At 36.3% G+C, this 21273-nt stretch overlaps 1 protein-coding gene across 2 annotated transcripts; it reads left to right on the plus strand.

The window, feature by feature from the left end:
• The first annotated feature begins 1991 nt into the window (after positions 1–1991).
• On the plus strand, positions 1992–19522 carry LOC129276869 (von Willebrand factor A domain-containing protein 5B1-like). 2 transcript variants are annotated; one of them, XM_064109281.1, is made up of 6 exons: positions 1992–2117; positions 7538–7965; positions 8886–9025; positions 9551–9686; positions 12637–12786; positions 14577–19522. In XM_064109281.1, the coding sequence occupies exons 1-6, from the start codon at positions 2041–2043 to the stop codon at positions 15620–15622; spliced, it is 1977 nt and encodes a 658-aa protein (XP_063965351.1). In that variant the 5' UTR covers positions 1992–2040; the 3' UTR covers positions 15623–19522. The 2 variants fall into 2 exon arrangements, with proteins under 2 accessions (XP_063965351.1, XP_063965352.1); XM_064109282.1 differs by having other exon boundaries at positions 12691–12786.
• Positions 19523–21273: the final 1751 nt, after the last annotated feature.

A 21273-nucleotide genomic window follows, 5' to 3' on the forward strand; every position in this document is an offset into this window, starting at 1 on the left:
TTAAGTGGTTGAATTATTAACGGCCTTCTTCGTCACACTTGTACTTCTCGATGGAGTTCAATAAACTGCAACGCAACGGAATTCTTTTCAAATGTTGGCGGTAAGTGCGCATGCGCAAGCCTGTCACCGCCCCCCCCCCCCCCCCCCCCGGCGAATAAATTTTTAATTTTGATAGGGGGTGAGCTGAGGGGGGTCTAATGGGTGTGATAACTTTTTTGTGTGGTATTTCTGATTTTCAACAGAAGGGCAATAACACACAAATACCACATATTTGAATTGACATTACCACACAATGGGCTAATGTGGTCATGTGGTAATTTTGATTTACCACAGCAGTATATAACAATACCACACAAATACCACATATTTGAATAGACATTACCACACAATAGCATCATGTGGTATTGCATTCATGCGGTAAGTTTGATTTACCGCAGAGCATAACACCACAAAAATACCACATATTTGAATTTACATTACCACACAATGGGCTATATAATGCGGTACGTAACATGCTTTCATGTGGTAATTTTGATTTACCACAGCAGTATAACAATACCACACAAATACCATATATTTGAATTTACATTACCACACAATGGCATCATGAGGTACATGCATTCATGTGGTAATTTTGATTTACCACAGAAGTATACAATACCACACAAATACCACATATTTGAATTTACATTACCACACAATGGGATCATGTGGTAACATGCATTCCTGTGGTAATTTTGATTTACCACAGCAGTATAACAATACCACACAAATACCACATATTTGAATTGACATAACCACACAATAATAGCATCATGTGGTATTGCATTCATGCGGTAAGTTTGATTTACCGCAGAGCATAACACCACAAAAATACCACATATTTGAATTTACATTACCACACAATGGGCTAATGCGGTAACATGCTTTCATGTGGTAATTTTGATTTACCACAGCAGTATAACAATACCACACAAATACCACATATTTGAATTTACATTACCACACAATGGCATCATGAGGTACATGCATTCATGTGGTAATTTTGATTTACCACAGAAGTATACAATACCACACAAATACCACATATTTGAATTTACATTACCACACAATGGCATCATGTGGTAACATGCATTCCTGTGGTAATTTTGATTTACCACAGAAATATAACGATACCACACAAATACCACATATTTGAATTTATATTACCACACAATGGCATCATGAGGTAACATGCATTCATGTGGTAATTTTGATTTACCACAGAAGTACCACATACATGTAGACAACAAATTACCACAGCTACCAGCTGACGTTACCACACAAGGATATGGAAAATTACCACAGATGTTCATGTGGTAACCATGTGGTAACCTACATTCATGTGGTAATTCGTGTGGTAAAGCCGGGTACCACACAGTTATACCACACGACATTTTTGTAAGGGTACAACTGATGTGTGATACATTACATCGACAGACCTGCCAACCAGTACGTTTTTGGCATATTTAGTACATTTTTGCAACCAAAATACGGCGAAAAGTCATCTTTATATGTCTCTCTATTTCATAAAACTTACACAAATATGGTTATTAGATCAATGTAATTTCAGGTAACTTGTTTTTTTTTCAATCATTTTGTTAAAACCAGGGTGAGATATACACATGTTTAAATGTTTTTTGTTTTGTTTTATCTGCAAGAGCAGTGCGCATTTTAGCTTGCATGCAGCTTGAGTGCCGCGATGAGCGAGTGCGCCATGCATTTTATTATGAAATACACTTTTTGGGGGAAAAATACACTTTTTTATCACAGAATACACTTTTTCATTCCCAGAGGTTGGCAGGTCTGCGTTGAAATCATTAGAAACTCAAAGACTTATTATCAGACATGGGGCTTTTTACAATACATTGCTAATGTATGTAAACCTGAATTTATATACTTCAGTCTGTTGAAAATATACACCCTTATAATTGATTTGTTTGACAGGTCCAACAGCGAGTTCAAGACCTTTCAACGTCGAGGCGAACGAGGGCGGTCTCCATGCCCGATAATTCCCTCGCTGCAGATCCAACTTCATTACAAAGATTGCTCAATACCTTAGATGCAGCAGACCGGAGGTAAGTTAGATTTTTTTCCATTTTTTTTCTCAAGCAAATCATTTTTCTAAGCTGGCAAGTGGTGAAAATGCTTGAAAAATGTTGTATCATTTTGTAGCTCATTAGCTTTCCATTGTTCTATGAATTGTCAATACTTTTTTTCCTCAATAAGGTCTTATTTTGACGATAAATATGATATCAGTAATATCTCACTTGCTTCTAATGTGGATTATTCTTAGTACTGATTTATTTTGTATTGATATTATAATTTCTTTGACGCAGCCCATTTGTTATGCATTTAAGATATGAATTTGAAAGGTAACTTAGCATGATTTGAAGTAAATGCATAGAATTTCATCACAAAAAAGAAGAAATAGAAGAGAGAGAAAAGATAATGTAATACATGTAATGTAATGCAAATGTAACGTATTTAATCATGTGTAGTATTGTAGTTCATGGATTGAAGAAACTAAAATGCATTTAAGTATATGAGGAAGCTGCGTGCATATAATCATGTCATATAAAACTTCAAGCAAATCTGCTTTTATTGTAAACAACTAGAAAATCAGTGCGAGCTTTCCTAGAAATATTTTTCTTTTACAATTATGTTTCTTTTATAATTATGTAATTATGGACAATATGGAACAAATTATAGAGGTGTGTAATTATAGTGTTTCTTGAAACAGTCTCAATGCCTTTTAACTCATTATTCCTTACGCTGAGAGATGTTTTTCGCTCGTCTCAAGGATAATTTCAATCTTGCATATATATGATTTTTCTATCGAGGGAATTGCCAATTCAGCCAATGCACGATGTTTTATTCTTCGCTGCAGAGAGGTTCTCACTGATGAGATTTGATATCTTACTAAGAATGTATTGTAGTTTTGTGCTTATGATAATGATAACAATAATAATGAAAATAACAGTGATGATGATCATAATGATAATAATAATAATGATGATAATAACAATAATAATGATAATAATAATAACAACTAGAACTGCAATCGTTTCATTACGATGTGCATGCATTGACGTGTCTGATTTAGAGGTCAAGTCCACCTCATAAAAATGTTGATTTGAATCAATAGGGAAAAATCAGACAAGCACAATGCTGAAAATTTCATCAAAATCGGATGTAAAAAAAAGAAAGTAATGACATTTCAAAGTTTCGCTTATTTTTAACAAAAGAGTTATATGAACGAGCCAGTTACATCCACATGAGAGAGATGATGATGTCACTCACTCCAAATGGTGCATGCACTGTCATGCATTAATGATTTTAGAAAATGAAAAAAGAGGTACACAATAATGCATCATGGACAACATGTCTACCAAATCGGAATGAATTTGGATGAGGAGCGGAGGCAGGGGAGGACTAACAAAAATTACATGTTAATCAAAGTGGGTTTTGGTACATTTTGCCCTCCATAGGAAGTTACATTCTCAAGTCAAAAGGATTTCGTCCATTGGCCCATTTTTAGACCATATGGCCGCTCAAAAAAAAGAGAGAGAAGGGAGAGAAAGACACAAAGAGTAATATGAATAAGCATACACATTTCCCTGACAGTTCATTAACGTAACTCAGTGTAAAGTACATAGCAGAACGATGTGCATGCATAATACGTTATGCCATAGACATTGTGTGCAATTCTGTTGTTGATAATGTGTGCATTGTAAGTAGTATACCATGTGTTCAGATTGGCTTATCTTGAAATTTTCTGTTGTAACCTATGTCGTATTTGGTATCACTGGATAGGGCATTCCAATGCGGTGACATTGATACCACTTTTATTTGTGCGCAAGCAATAGACCGGAAGTAAATGCCATATAAAGAAAGACATTAAAAATGACAGTTTTGCACAATAATTTTGAGCTGACGTCAGCTCTATGTCAGTTTCTGTCACAAAAGGTTAACGAACGGTTGAAGTATATATCAATACTCATATCTGCCAAGTTAGAAAGGATAAACTTCAAAAATAAGGAAATAACAGCAAGTTCAAGTTGTGCTGGCATTATAGTGCATTTTTGCGTATTTTGCTGATTTCCGGGAGCATTTTTCAGATATTTCGTCAGCTGTAAGGTATATATTTTTCTAAATGGCATGAAAGGGCATATCTTGAACACCCTAAATCTAAAAAAGGGTACGGGTTTGGCCATGCATGACGCAATGAGGAGCATTCAAACGTAAGCGTTTTTGAAACTTTAGAGGGCGCTATTTCAATACCGGAAGGTCAATGATGCGTGAAAACTAACTCGTAAGTATGATATGTTGCCTGTAATAATTCCTGAAAATATTAGCTCGAATTGAATAAAAACAAGAAAGTTATGGCCATTTTAGGATTTTTTGACTTTACATTTCAATAAATATGAAGTTTTTGAAGGAAGGCTATTTCGGATTTGAATTTAGGGCATGAAGATGGCATTTTGAAGGTCAGGTGATACGTCGCAAATGATGGAGCAACTCTTTGACTATCTATAGGAATTTGTTAGAAGTTTGTAGCATGCAGGATGCGGGAGTTAGGACGAGATTAGTAATGGTATGCAAATGGACTTGAAATTTACAAAATGGCGCCTTGATGGTCATGCATGAGTGATTTTGGAAAATGGAAGACGAGGTGCACAACTAGGGATGCTGGACAACATGTCTACAAAGTTTGGATGAATTTGAATGAGGGACGGAGCCAGGGTAGAGCTAACAAAAACCATGTGTTAAACAAATGGGATTTTGTGGAAGAAGCAGAAGAAGAAGAAGACGACGGAATAGGAATACGGAACAAGAACAATACATTGTCGCCATTGGGCGTCAATGCAACTAGAACTGCAATCGTTTCATTACGATGTGCATGCATTGACGTTTCTGATTTAGAGGTCAAGTCCACCACATAAAAATGTTGATTTGAATCAATAGGGAAAAATCAGACAAGCACAATGCTGAAAATTTCATCAAAATCGGATGTAAAATAAAAAAGTTATGACATTTCAAAGTTTCACTTATTTTTAACAAAATAGTTATATGAACGAGCCAGTTACATCCAAATGAGAAAGTTGATGACGTCACTCACTCACTATTTTGTAAAGGTAATGGTCACTGATGCGTACAACACATGTGGATTATGTGAAATGATACAATAAGCATACCCTGAAAATATGAACGATCCAGTTACATCCAAATGAGAGAGGTGATGATGTCACTCACTCAAAAAAGGCGCATGCACTGCCATGCATGAATGATTTTAGAAAATGAAATATAAGGTACACAATAATGCATCATAAACAACATGTCTACCAAATCGGAATGAATTTAGATAAGGAGCAGAGGCAGGGGAGGACTAACAAAAATTACATGTTAATCAAATTGCATTTTGGTACATTTTGCGCCCCATAGGAAGCTACATTCTCGAGTCAACCATTTTAGACCATATGGCCCCCCATAGGTTAAGTTCGTTTTTGCGTGAAACAGATCCCATAGACATTGTGTACAATTCTGTTGTTGATATTTGTGCATTGTGACTAGTATACCAGGTGTTCATATTGGCTTATCTTGAAATTTTCTGTTGTAACCTATGTCGTATTTGGTATCACTGGAAAGAGCATTTTAATGCGGTGACATTGATACCACTTTTATTTGTGCGCAAGCAATAGACCGGAAGTAAATGCCATATAAAGAAAGACATTAAAAATGACAGTTTTTCACAATAATTTTAAGCTGACGTCAGCTCTATGTCAGTTTCTGTCCCAAAAGGTTGACGAACGGTTAAAGTATATATCAATACTCATATCTGCCAAGTTAGAAAGGATAAGCTTCCATAATAAGGAAATAAGAGCAAGTTGAAGTTGTGCTGGCAGTATAGTGCATTTTTGCGTATTTTGCTGATTTTCGGGAGCATTTTTCAGATATTTCGTCAGTGGTAAGGTATATATTTTTCTGAATGGCATGAAAGCGCATATCTTGAACACCCTAAATCTAAAAAAAGGTACGGGTTTGGCCATGCATGACGCAATGAGAAGCATTCAAAGGTAAGCGTTTTTGAAACTTTAGAGGGCGCTATTTCAATGCCGGAAGATCAATGATGCGTGAAAACTATGTCGTAAGTATGATATGTTGCTAGTATCAATTCCTAAATATATAAACTCGAATTGAATAAAAACAAGAAAGTTATGGCCATTTTACGATTTTTTTACTTTACATTTCAATAAATATGAAGTTTTTGAAGGAAGGCTATATCGGATTTGAATTTAAGGCATGAAGATGGCATTTTTAAGGTCAGGTTATACGTCGCAAATGATGGAGCAACTCTTTGACTATCTATAGCAATTTGTTAGAAGTCTGTAGCATGCAGGATGCGGGAGTTAGGACGAGATTAGTAATGATATGCAAATGGACTTGAAATTTACAAAATGGCGCCTTGATGGTCATGCATCAGTGATTTTGGAAAATGGAAGACGAGGTGCACAACTAGGGATGCTGGACGACGTGTCTACAAAGTTTGGATGAATTTGGATGAGGGACGGAGCCAGGGTAGAGCTAACAAAAACCATGTGTTAAACAAATGGGATTTGGTGGAAGAAGAAGAAGAAGACGACGGAATAGGAATACGGAACAAGAACAATGCATTGTCGCCATTGGGCGTCAATGCAATAATGATGATAATGATAATAAAATAATAATAAAGCAATAATAATCATCATTATTAGTGGAACTTTTTTATGTCTAGCTCTTTATATATTCAAGGTGTTGTATATTTAGGAACATAAATAAACTCTCTAGAAATGTAATTTTTTCATTAAATTAGAAGAACAAATGACTTGGAGAGCCTTTCCTTCAAATTGTTTTAATACTCACTCATATATTAAGATCCGGGGGGGGTACTCAGTATAAATGTATGATACGTATGTACTGCGGTTGAGACCCATTTTCAGCCTAAATTTCCGATCCAGAGCATCACCAATTCGAAAGCCATAGAAATTCCAATTTTTTCCCGTTCTGGAAACCCTCAAATTTATGATTTCTCGCTCCAGAGAGCTCCCTGCGCCCGCAGCTAACTTGCACTGGCCCGATATGAATCTAGCAAGACGCGTGCGGGTTTTGCGCCTACGATCTAATGAGTTCCGGAGACCCCCATTTTTTATCTAGTCCGTTCCAGAGCATTGCATTTTTAGCAATCGTTGATCCAAGAGCCCTTCCTGAGACCCCCGTTTTAAGACCAAGATTTAGTCCCAAACCCCGCTATTTTTGAGTTGGCGTGGCACATAGGTATTATGTTATAATTCGAGTACCCCCCCCCCCCCCCGGATTAAGATACACTTCATGTGATTGATATCAGATAATGCAGGAGGGATCTTGGCTTTCTAATATGTAATATTTAGTGAATTCGATACTTAAGGTATGATCGAATATTGTTAAATCATGGTCCTTTTTTCACTTCTTCAAATACCAGACAATCAGAAAGTCAGCTGAACGGACGAAGACGTCACACGAGTGGCCAGCGTCACGACCGATCCCACCTCAACAGCTTCGACTTCGAGCCCGCCAGTCCGGCTTGGGACGACTACATCGATGCCAAAGGCGAGGAGCTCTTCGATGCCGACGTCCAGATGTCGCTGAGCAATGCCGTCTTGATGGACGACGGCGAGCTGATCAACATTGCCAATCGGTCCGGGCAGGGGTGCGTGATCGTGACGGGGCTGTTTTGTGGACGGCCCATACGGTGTGAGGTGCCTTTTGATATTACTACCTTGGTGTCGGGCGAGTGGAGGGGACCGACAGAGGACGACGATGCGTGGGAAGAGACGATACACCAGTTAGCAGCAGGATGTCTGCTTATGGATTATGATATACAGAGTATGGGACACATCATGGATGATGGTAATATATACTGAATTCCGTCATTTGCATAGGTTACAAACCACCTGGGGAGTGTTTCTTAAAGTCAGTAAAGTCAGTTTTGTCAGTATTTTCACTGACTAAATTTACTCACAGTTAATCTGATGGAGGGTTTTCAGTAGCTTGTAACAATGTTAGTGAAGTAAACCGACATACCTCTTCATGGAATACTCCCTTCGTTTCTGCAAGGAGCAGGTTTTAATTTTTTAAAGCAATATTTGAAAATCAAGAGGTCATAGTTAATACTTGCATACCACTGGATTTCTGAGTTATACAGTGTCTACAAAAATATTTTGTATTACCTGGTATAATGTTCATGCATCCAATTAACACAAGGAGAAATTGATTCAGCATATAGTTGATGACAGTTGGTCATTCAAACATTGACCATTTTTTTTAGCTGTTCACTTCTTGTTGAGAAATGCTTCATGGAAGAATGACAAAAGTTATTCAATGTTCACGAACCTGGAGGAATGTTTGATTTAAGCGAGAGACGTGAAAGAAGAACACATTAATGTTTGATTACAGGCATGGACTTCTCATTTCACATGATTGATTGAGTGGGTGTGTATGTGGGTGAGTGGGTTGGTGTGTGTGTGTGTGGGTAGATGGGTGGGTGAGTGACTATGAGAGTGGTTGGGTGAGCGAGTGGGTGGGTGAGTGAGGGAGTGGGTGAGTTAGTGGGTCAAGCTAGTGAGTTAGTGGGTTGGTTGGTTGGTTGAGTGAATGAGTAAGTGTGTGTAAATTGTTGTGTGGGTGAGTGAGTGGGTAGGTGGGTGGATGGGTGGGTGGGTCGGTAAGTGAGTGAATGTGTTGGTGAGTGCATGAGTTGGTCTGTGTGATTATTTGATTGTAACTCAAGGTTGGAATTCACCTTAAAGAACTACTTTATTTGTTTCCAGTCCATCAACCGTCGGACGACATCTTCAAGCTCCGAAGCAAGATGGTGGATCTAAGTCAAGCTAGTCATGTGATCTGTCGTCATACAGCATTTGTTTCATTAGACCTAGAGACATTAGAACCTCTCCCATCACCAGTTGTGGTAAGTTGTTACATTTCTGTCTTTCATTGGAATTTTCTGTTCAAAATACTTCAGCGGACCATTTTGTGAAATTTGTCAGCACTGATAAGTTTTCCTTTTCCAACAATTACCATAATAACGGTCAGACAACTTACTTATAATCCAATTAAAACCAAGGATACTTTTTTCTGATTTGACCTGTCAGATGTCAACTTTTGATTAGACAGTAAATTGCCAATTGGTCTAAACCTGATTTGTATATTTTCTCTTTTTACAGTTATGGCTATATTCTTTTTATGATATACCAATTAGTCTATATGATGATTAAATAACCTGTTTATAAACCAAAGATTCATTTGACAAAGTAGAAAGTTTTAAGTTGACCAAGTGGAAATTAGACCATCTGGACATTAGACTAAATGAGCAGTAGACCAACTGTTTGTAGTCTAAGTGAATATCAACCCTCAATTCAGATCGTCCTTTTTGATAAGAACTTTATGAATCTATCTTTTATTTTTGACATAACTTTTTAATTGATTGTTATAGATTATGCCAAGTCAGCCGAAGGCGGCACATCCTTTCCAGCGACGGGCGGCTAGATTCTGGGGTTATAACATGATGGGCAAACAGTATTCTTCATCGTTCACCGATTCTGAAGACGAGGCCTTCTCCTCCGGTTACGGTTAGAATAATCCTCTCATTTAAGAATTTAATCATGATTTTTTTTAATCGTGTTTTATTAAAAGAAAACTGACTTTTTCATCCAGTTTGAAAGCACCATTTGTTGCTCTTTCTGGTCAGCTATTTACAAGGTTTCACTTTGCAATTAGGTTTTTTAATTGAAAAAAGGAGAAATAAGTTGTAACACTCATTTCCAGGATTGACCTTAATACCATTCGGTCATATTTTATCACCTACTTGTTCATGATAATTATACATGTAGTTCATTTCCTCATTTCCATCTTCTGTTTTCCGTGGTTAACTAACATATTTATCTCTTGTCGGTTACGTACACAAATGTCTTCTAAGCTGTTTCCCCATTGATTTTGTTCTTTTGATGTACAATCTACCTATGGTTCAATGACATTTGCTCCGGCGACAATTGCTCCGATGGAAAATCTGCCTGTTAAGGCATATATATCTAACATCCAAAACTAAATAAACCCTAATCCTTATCTTGACATTATTCTGAACAAAAAACTCTCATTACAATCCTAACTCTAACCCTATGCCCTCTGAGATAGTAAGACCGGAGCAAATGTTGCAGGAGCATATGTTGTGTCCCAGTACCTATAACCTACACTGTTGATGGTCAGAGGGATGGGGTGGGGTAGGTAGGTAGGTAGGTAGGTAGGTAGGTAGGTAGGTAGGTAGGTAGGTAGATAGATAGATAGATAGATAGATAGATAGATAGATAGATAGATAGATAGATAGATAGATAGATAGATAGATAGATAGATAGATAGATAGATAGATAGATAGATAGATAGATAGATAGACATATAGACAGACATATAGACAGATAGATAGATAGATAGACAGACATATAGACAGACATATAGACAGATAGATATATAGATAGACAGGCAGATAGATAGATAGATAGATAGATAGATAGATAGATAGATAGATAGATAGATAGATAGACAGACATATAGACAGATAGATAGATAGATAGATAGATAGATAGATAGATAGATAGATAGATAGATAGACAGATAGATAGATAGATAGACAGACATATAGACAGATAGATAGATAGACAGACATATAGACAGATAGATAGACAGACATATAGACAGATAGATAGACAGATAGATAGACAGACATATAGACAGATAGATAGATAGACAGACATATAGACAGATAGATAGATACATGTAGATAGATATATACATATAGATAGATAGATAGATGGATGGATGGATGGAGCAAGAATAAGTAAGTTAAAGTCAAGTTTAGGAAGTAATCCATCTGGAAGTAAATACAAAACAAAGGTTTGTTGTTTTAAATTTTATTCTATAAATCTTTCTCATGAAATGACCCCATACTCTTTAACTCTAATCACTCAAGGCTTGTTTATACAATTGAAATATTAATTGAATTAAAAAATGCATATTGTGACAACTTCCAAAAGCACTTCCTCAATTTAATTTTCTTTGCAAAAAAATATGTATTTCAATCAAATTGCACAAAGCTGCACTTCAAACAATTATATTATGTTCAAAAATCTCCTAGTTTCATAATTTTTGTGAGAGTTTATAAACTTTTTCTGTTTCTTATGGATGCATGAGCTTTTTGATGGCTTATATATATACTCACATGTTGTATTATTTCTATGCTTTTTCTTTTACCCCTTTACCAAACTCCAATCCTGAATTCGTCCTCTAACATTCTTTGAATTTGCTCAATTAAAATCCATTATCCTGCATTTCTTTGCCTTCACTAATTCTCTCATTCATGTGCTTTGATTGTATTTTCTAAACATTTCTCTATCACACAAAACACTAATTTTGAATGCCTAATCAAACTTTTTTTTCTACTAAATTGTTGGAATGTTTCAAACAAAATCACTCTTCATACTGAAAGTCCACTCTGTGGTTTTCCAACTGATTCAAATTCATTTAAATCTCTTTCAAACTCCATGGCATATTTCTGAAATTCAAAATGTGTTAATCTTTGCTTTTAATCTCTTAAAAATTCATTTTAAATCTCTTTCAAACTTAATGGCATATTTCTGAAATTCAAAATGTGTAAATCTTTGCTTTTAATCTCTTAAAAATTCATTTTAAATCTCTTTCAAACTTCATGGCATATTTCTGAAATTCAAAATTTGTAAATCTTGGCTTTTAATCTCTTAAAAATTCATTTTAAATCTCTTTCAAACTTCATGGCATATTTCTGAAATTCAAAATGTGTCAATCTTTGCTTTTAACTGTTTACCCCTTTCCGCTCCCCCCCCCCTCCCCCCCCCCCCCCCCCCCCCCCCGCTATGCTCTATATCTGTTTTCTTTTCTATTTACTCTTCACCCAATTTTTATCTACAACCTTTATTACTTCTATACCACTTCTCCCCCTTTATTATACCCGTGAGTTAATTTCTGAACAACTCAACCTTTTTTATTCATTGTCCTTCACCATCCTAAACTCATTCAAACAACCTCAACCTCCTGCATAACCCCTCCATTTTTAATCAACTACCTAATCCCTTTTCTTTCATGGTCTTTCCACATAAATCATTCTTATACAACCAACATGTTTCTCCACTCACGTACACCATCTCAAATCCATGGGGTTATTCCTGTCCCATCCCGACCCATTCTTTTTATTTTTCTTGTGTCTTTATTCAAATTTCAACTCTTTCTCAATACTCACTATGCTTGTTCGCATATATGTGTCAACTATTTTCTGCATTAACAATACTTCCACGTGCTTCATGTATTGTATCTCCCACTTTGAATATATTCTTGCCTTTCTGTCCATGCCATTCCTATTCTTCTGTTCTGATTCTGCACCGAATCATTTTGCTCAAACTGAATATTTCTGCATCCATCCTGCTCTCACCCACCCCATCCCCCCCTCAACCCCACCCACACCCACGTTGCATCATCACCCCTCTCCCACCCCTATAGGGCGATCAGAGTCCCCCAGTTCACTCCCCTCTCAACCGGTTCCTATGCCTGCAGGTCTAGACGGTCAGCCCCTGGACCCCCCTGGACCTCCCCTGGGTCTGGGTCCCCATTCGCCGTGGTCATCTCAGTGTAGTGGAGACTTCTATGCATGTAAGTCTCATATTCCTATAGCTTAAAGTCCCCAGTTTTCCACGATGGAGTAAACAACAAAATCTTGAAATGCAGGAAGAACACAGATTTCACAGAAAACACAGTTTTGTCAGGTCAGAAATGATTTGAAATTAAAAAAAAAGACATTGAAATTCAGGAAAATGAAAACAAAAACTGATTAAACAAAACTGGGGACTTTAACATATACATGTAGCTTTTGAATGATTCTTTAAAACCATCTATTTTGTACTGTTTACATCATAAATCCATTCCACTCTATTTTCGCCTTCTTGAAAATAATTCATTAATGTTTGACAATTTTATCCCACATTAAAAATTCAGGAGAATGTTTCATTTGCCATTGGCCAAATTGTTAAATCTGACAACTTTCCTTGATTTTGATTGGCTGAGAAGCACTGCTACTATGTTAACTGTCGGATAACATACTTTGTCAGATAAAATGTCCGACAAGTCCTTTCATGAAACGTTCAACAGTCATACAAACAGCTATGTGTGATTCCTTTCAAATTGCGATCGATAGTTGATCTAAATTTATTTGGTTAAAAAGGTAGAGGTTCAGATCGATCACAATTTGAGTTTGATTTGATTATATCACAACTCTTAACAATGGCCCCTTGGCCCATTTTAGTCATGTACCCCACTTCCAAATATTTTAGAAATACAGGTGTACAATGGTTTGCATCATATAATCATGGACCTGGGGGGCCGTTTCATGAAGCCAATTGTAAGTTAAGAGCAACTTTGAGAACGACTGGTGATCCTTTCTTGTGGTAAATGATATTGACCATTAAATGTTCATTGGCGATTATTTAGAGCGTAAGAAAGGTTCACCAGTTGTTCTTAAAGTCGCTCTTAACTTACAAACAGCTTTATGAAACACCCACCAGGTGTACAATGGTTTGCATCATACAATCACGGACCTGGGGGCCGTTTCATAAAGCTGATCGTAAGATCGTAATGGCTGGTGATCATTTCTTGTGGTAAACGATATTGACCATTAAATGTTCATTGGTGATTATTTAGTTCCGAAGAAAGGTTCACCAGTCGTTCTTAACTTATGAACAGCTTTATGAAACATGCACCTGGTCATCTACGATGATTGCTAAGCTTAGTGTTACAGGCCAAAGGTTACATGATATTACTTGATTTTACAAAACAGGCTATTTTAAGACTGGTATTAAATGAATGAAAGTGGATTTTTGCAAAAGGAAGTTAGTTTAAATCTGTAGGTTCTGGATCAGGGCCCCGTCTTACAAAGAATTACGATTGATCCAATCAAACTCAAATATATGGAAATCCATCATTGTCATAATTTTTTCTTCAGGAAATGTCCATTGAAAACAAAGAGAATCATACTGATTTGTCAAGAAAACAGTGAATGTATGAATATACGTCAAATATTTTGAACTTTCCATAGTTGCGATTGATCGGATCAATTGCAACTCCTTGTAAGACGGGACCCTGGAGATGAGTGAAATCAAACATATATTTCTTTGGACAGGGGAAACCTTGGCAGATTTACACATTTTGATCTCTTTTTTTCATTTTGAAGGTTTAGTAATGATATATTTACATTATATAGCCTTTTATCGAGTTGTCTATTACAGGTTAGTAGAGCACTATAGTTATTACTTTTTTGCAGTGAGTTTATGCTCTTTGGAAGCGAATAGATGCACATTGTCTTTTGGTGCTCACTAATTTCAAACTCTCAGTTTTCATTATCAAGACAATACAAATTCAATTCTGAAAATCTTTCATTGTTTCACCAGGGTCTTTTGAGAAACAATATGGAATGAATCCTTCATCAAAACCACGCTCCTGGCAGCTCGGGTCTCGTCTCAATCGACTACGCTCAAGACTCAGCAACACCCCATCGAAGCGCCCTCTATTCCGCGCCGTTGATGTGACGGAGTGCTGTGTGGGACGAACCCTCAGCATGGAATGCGTTGAGCTCCATGCCTTAGTCAATCTCCAACTAGCTTCCGGAGCATGGGAGTTGGACTTTGAGCTTGCGGAAGCCATCGATATCCCACTGGAAAAGTTACGACGTGCCTGTCTGTTCTGTGATGTGCCTGTGAACTACGAAGCCATGATACCAAGCGCAAGAAGTCCGCTGGCCGGACCGCGCTTGAGAACTTTTTACACCGGTAGCTCCCAAGGTAGTAGTCTTCAGACACCTGATGTAGAGTCTAGTGTTGAGAGCTCCAAGTGGAGTCCTGAGGCTCCAGGCAACGATGCATCGGCTGGAGTTAGTCCACCAGATAATGCTAGTGTTGTTTCAGAGTCTTTATCACAGCCTGAGAGTGGGTACATAACTGTAAAGTCGACTTCTTCTCCAGAGGATGCCCATCCAGCTCGGCCAACCAACGGAACGGTCCGCCAGGACTCAAACACCCTTAAAGCAGCCAACCACAGACCAGAATCTCTCGCGAGTGTTCGCTCCCTCTCCCCGACTCCATCCGGCGCAGCCGCAATGAGAGGCATACCTTTACCAAAGAAACTTGATAGTGTGACGGCCGCCAACTTCAGTCCCAGTCGGAGAAGGCGGGAGAGGTTTGCCGCCGTGCAGCAGCTTCGGAAGGAGATGCGGCATCTATCGCCCGACGAATCCCAGCAGCAACGGCTCTGGGCGACCGCACTGGCTCTCGTCTGGCTGGAGCATAACTGTGCCTCGTTCTTTAATGAATGGGAACTTCTGGCTGCGAAGGCAGATCATTGGCTTAGTGAGCAGCCTATACCAAGTGCCAGCGGGATAGACCTTGCGGAACTCAAGGCGTCCGCAAGACAGCTTATTGTACTCTCAAGGAAATATTAGACACTGGCTGAATCAACAAGGTATCCGAAGTGCCAGAATGTGATTTGCAGATCCATCTTGTATGAACAAAATGTAGTTCATTATTATCAACTAGTTTGTATACAGTATATGTATATAGGTTTTTGATGTATGAAATAGGTTGTAGAAACAACTTAAAACATGTACAGAATTTAGAGATATGATCAAAATCGTGATAGTATATCATTAGTAGTGGTTGAATTATTATTATTTATTTTGTGATTTACTATTTCTGTGTGCATATGTTTCAAGGGGAAGTGCAATTGCATTCAGTTGTGACTTACGAAATTGTAAATATAATCTTTGTTTGATACTGTGCTATATAGTATAATGGACAAGTGGTATGAATTACAACAAAGTAAGGAAAAACGTGAGAGATTGATCAAGAGTTTATATTGCCAATCCTAGCGATTACAAAGATATCACTTTTGTTTTTATGCATCTGATTTTTATGCAATTTTCTGGTTGGGAAATGTTATATTTTTAATAATGCACTGCAATTAAACTCCTTACTTTTTCACTCATTGACATTTCATAATTCTGTAGTTGTTTAGTGGCATACTGAGCTTAAATTGTAGACTAAAGTTTGTGGGAAAGTGCAATTTACAAGAAGATTAGCATGTGAGTGGAATCTTAGCAGAACATCTGTTAAGTGAAACTCCTAACTGACTAGCTTTGTGCAATATAATTTATCTTCTAGTGCAATATTTTTTTTCTCAAAAAAACCACTCGATGCAATGTATATATATTATAAATCTCTTGTCATAAGGTATTAACAAACGTGCAATGGAATGCCGGAAGGAATGGCAAGCGACGCATGCCTTTTGTAAATCTCTGCCTTTTATGAACTGTAATATGTTTATTTGTACAGATCAATTAATGTTTATTTCTGAAGAACAATATGCCTCTTAACATGTTCTAATGATGGAACAATTATCAAAGCTTGACTATAGTGACTGTATAAGTTGCGTAGCAATGTGTTATATATATGTTTACTGTAGACTTTAAAAGATTGAATGTGATATTTTTTGTGTACACATCAGTATTTCATTTAATCACCGTTTTCCATATATATATTTATTTTGTTTTCCTGTTTTTCATGTTTCATGGTATGGACCAAATTGTAAATATGAAGAAGTTGGAAAAGGCTTGGATAGAAGAAAGATAAGCTTAAGTGAGGGAAAGGCAGAGTACTTTACACCAATTAAAAAATGTATTCCTATAATGATAACAAAAATCTTATCTTACATTGCTGCAATTTGAATTTTCTCTTTACAAATAATTAGCAAAACTGATTCATGTAACTTTCTTTAGGTAATTGTCAAATTTGATAATGGAAAAAGATCATGGATTCATTATAATTTAATATGAAATTTTTAATTCTTGCAAGAATAATCACCTTTGAATATGTCAGCCAAATAAGATTAGTTATATTGTGGAAATGTAGTGTTTTTATTTCAGAAATCAGTATTTTTGAGTAGAAATGCAAAACAAGATCAAATTTAAAAGAAAATTTATTTATTTTTATATCTTTACTCATTCGGTGGACGGTGATTTCAAATTTGAATGTAAACTTCAGGGAACTGGAAAGAAATAGACAAGTTTAGAGCTGGTTTTGGCTTGCATGTTCGAAACAACCGTCAAAGTTTGATGCGTGTTGTTATTGTACATACTTCTGATATTCATTCCATTCTAAACCATAGTAGAAATATGTGTTCATATTGTTTTCGTAAGAAATGTTATTGTCCTGATGGGCAATTCCATAAAATATGTATGACGGATCCTGTATAGATGCATGGGACCTATCAGGCCCCGTCTTACAAAGAGATACGATTGATCCAATCGATCGCAACTATGGAAAGCCAGCAAAGTCAACATCTAAAATGCATGTTTATTTTAGAAAATTCTAGATATGAATGCATATCCATAAATTCATTAATTTCTTGACAATTCGGTGTGATCTCCTTTCTTTACAAAGGACATTTTGCAAATTTCCTGTAGAAAAAAAATTATGACACTGATGGATTTCCATAGAGTTATGATTGATTGGATCAATTGTAGCTCTTTGTAAGACGGGGCCCTAAAATTATTGGTCTGTTTTCTAGTTCATAAGAAAAAAATTGTAATGCTCTGGAATTATCATGGCTTGAGCAGGGCCCCGTCTTACAAAGAGTTACGATTGATCCAAGCAACCACAACTATGGAAAGTCAGCAATGTCAACATCTAAAATGCATGTTTGTTCACAATATTTAATAGATATGATGTATTTACCTACATCCATTTCTTTCTTGACAGTTCAGTGTGCTTCTCTTTGTTTACAAAAGACATGTGCAAATTTTCTGAAGAGAAATTATGACATTGATGGGTTTCCATATAGTTGAGGTTGATCGGATCAATCGTAACTCTTTGTAAGATGGCCGCCCAGTTCGTGAATAGCAGTATGGATGGGGAGGGGGGTAAGGGGGTCGGATGTACAAAAAGGTTAATACTTTATGGAATTGCCCTGCATGATTGTAGCATTATTATCATCGAAAGAATCCACAAGAGGAGCTTCTTGGCAGTAGCTGCTTTACATGTTCAACTAGGGCACCATCTTACTGAGTTATGATCATTCAATCACAGCTACTGGAAGCTGGTAACGCCAAAATCTAGAATGCATATGTTTGTTCAAGCTGTTTTCTAACGTATATACAATGACTTATACTCATGCATGCATCATTGTTTTATTTAAATTTTTATTGACAAATCATCTTGCTCCCGTTTCCAAAGAGATATGTTTATTTTTTTGTATAAAGAATTTATGGCATTGTTGGTTTTCCATAGTTGAAAATGATCAGATCAATTGCAACTCTTTGTAAACAGGGCCCAAATGTTCCATTCCTATTAAGTTAAGAAATGAAGTGATCAAATGATAGTAATGCTACAATAAACGTGAAGTCCAAACTGACGCCAAGTTTACTGTAATTGCAGAAAATTTCGAAAAACATGAAGGTTAGAGAAAACATAGATATATGGAACTTTTATGCCCTATATGTCAAGTAATATAAATTCCATTTTTAAAGAGGGTGAAAGATGACTGATTGTGTAGGAAACTGTGTTCTTGACAATATCTTCAATGCACAAATACAACCATTTTCAAGTTTTTGAGAAAATGGAATTTTATGGAATTTGTAACACCTGACAAACAGGGCTAGCTTTTCACCGTATGCGACATCGATGCATTTAGCCAAACCTTAACTCTTACCTGTATTATGTCTTTTTTTAATTTTCTGCTTTTTTATAACAGACTTGACATCAGGCTGAAGTTCCCTTTTGAATTTGGAAGGACAAATTTTTATAGAAATCATACATTAGTCTAGCACTTTTTGTACAAAGTTCACGTACTTGTGTTTCTATGGAAATTATAAATGCATCTGACAGTGTTAGATAAAAGGCAGTGCACTTGTTTTTTACTTGAACTGTCAGTACAATTTCATGTCTGATTTTTTTTTTTTACACGTTAAAGTTCTTATTGACTTTCGTCAGCAGGCCGGAAACTTATTTCGGGCCTCAAGTTTTTCAACTTATCAGAATGAAGTAAAGAAAATTACTTCCTTCATAGCGGTCTTTTATTTATGGCTAATAATATTTATTGTTTTACAGAATGTGGAAAGTTATTCACGTAAGGGGTGAAATAAAGACTGAAAATTGATAAACTTCACTTGTAATTTTGAGGTGCATTCGTTCTCTGAGAGCTTCATAACAGTGTCTACAACTGCGGGGTGCAATGTTAACGTTGTAATAAGGTATTTTATGTTATTTCATTCATGTGCTTTCTTGCCTCTCTTTCAAGTATTATGTGCAAATGAACATGTTATGCTTTGCAAAATAAAATGATTCAGATTATATATACAGCCTTTAAAGTGATGATTTTATTCGACTCCTCTTATGAAGGACTTCTCTGTCGCCCAACGATATTTGCAAGAAAAATACAAATGGGCTATTCCACGGTTACCCACATTACATTTGGAGACACCTTGACTCATACTTGGAGCTGTAACTCCATTATTATTGATAGGAACTAAACATCTCTTTATCACAACATAGTACGCAGTCTGACTATCCTTTGTATAAAAACAAAACTTGGGAAATTTCATTATGCTCCTGGCAAATCTTTGAAATGTGTCGGTTACTCATGTTACATGATTTGGACATGCATAAAATGAAAAGTGCACATACGTGAAAAGTGTCCTCATACAAGGCTTTTATGAAAGTTTATTATATCCATTTCAAAGAAGTATATTAGGGAGACAAATTTGTATATAATTCAAGAAATGAAGAACACATGGTTTTTACTAGGGGTGCAGATAAAGTGGTTACTCACGTTACGGTTTAGATGGGCTATACAGTACAAAGACACATTGAGCTCATGTCCACCAACCTATGGAATTGCCCCAATAACACATGGAGCCGAGTGCAAGATTGTGAATGCAGGGAGTGCACGCAAGGTTTCTTTAGATCTATAAGTGCTGTGCTGTATGAGCAACCGGCATTTACTTTTATTATGAAAGATCAAGTGCATTATTTGAATCATAAGAAAGCGACACAGGTGTTAGTCGTTAAAATGTGTTACAGTACATTTTTGTTGCACCCCTTTTTGCAGTGCGATGTGCAAAAAGGTTGAAGGTCACGTGAAACGTTCCTACCAATTGCGATGCTTGTAATAATACACCCATTTATAAGGCGAATTCTTATAATGCATAGTTCATGCAAATCTATATGGAAAGGGTACAAAAAATATTTGAAGAGTCAAATACCACTCTAATAACCAAGGTTTTTAAAACAGCCCAATATAATTATTTGTAATATGGTGAAACAAATACCGAAGAGACAAATTAATTTTCAAAAATTGTATTATAATCAAAATATCAAAATTTATTGACACAATCAATTTCATGATTAAAGCATTAACGTGAATAAACATTTAAACTCAATGGCCCGTATTCTGAAGTCGGGTTTAACTTAAACTCAGGTTTAAAGTTGTGGTTTAAGTATGGCGAGCCAATTGTTACATAAATCACTAACAGTAGAGATATCATACTTCAGCTCATTTGGCTCTCAAATCATTCATAATTGTCTCGGAAGTATAAAAAGATTATTGGCTTCACCATCGATGAATCAGGAAAGAGCACAGTAAACATAAGAAACATACAACTTAATAACAAATTTGATACTTTTGGCTTCCCATACTTAAACCACAACTTTAAACCCGAGTTCAGAATACGGGCCATTTGGTTAGCATCGAAGAGGATTTTCACATGAATTACCAAATTAAATACATAATACATGTACTTGTAAATTTGCTTTTCAAATAAATCCCATCCATTCTGAAAAAAAAAAAAAAAACTCGCTATGAGCAAAATCAAATTGAGGGTAAATTCGTAATTAATAAAACAAATTTACTCGTCATAAGTGATTAATCAGCTTTTTTTAAAGGTCCACAATCATTCTCATCAATTTTCAATAAGTGTTATTATATGCTTATGCTTATCTCAAGTGTTAGATAGATCTCGTTACATCTAGTTTCAAATATATTTGACATGAAAATACTATTTCTCAAATTAATGAAAGTAAGGATTTGGCAGGATCTGGC

Source organism: Lytechinus pictus, chromosome 14, assembly GCF_037042905.1.
Source record: "Lytechinus pictus isolate F3 Inbred chromosome 14, Lp3.0, whole genome shotgun sequence".
Taxonomy (NCBI): Eukaryota; Metazoa; Echinodermata; class Echinoidea; order Temnopleuroida; family Toxopneustidae; genus Lytechinus; species Lytechinus pictus.

What these genes read in the sequence shown, in the direction of transcription:
- LOC129276869 (XM_064109281.1), top strand. Translation starts at nt 2,041, where the DNA reads ATGCCCGATAATTCCCTCGCTGCAGATCCAACTTCATTACAAAGATTG. An exon ending in CTCTCCCATCACCAGTTGTG is followed by an intron (nt 9,026 to 9,550) that starts GTAAGTTGTTAC and finishes TGATTGTTATAG; the next exon opens with ATTATGCCAAGTCAGCCGAA. An exon ending in GGCCTTCTCCTCCGGTTACG is followed by an intron (nt 9,687 to 12,636) that starts GTTAGAATAATC and finishes CCACCCCTATAG; the next exon opens with GGCGATCAGAGTCCCCCAGT.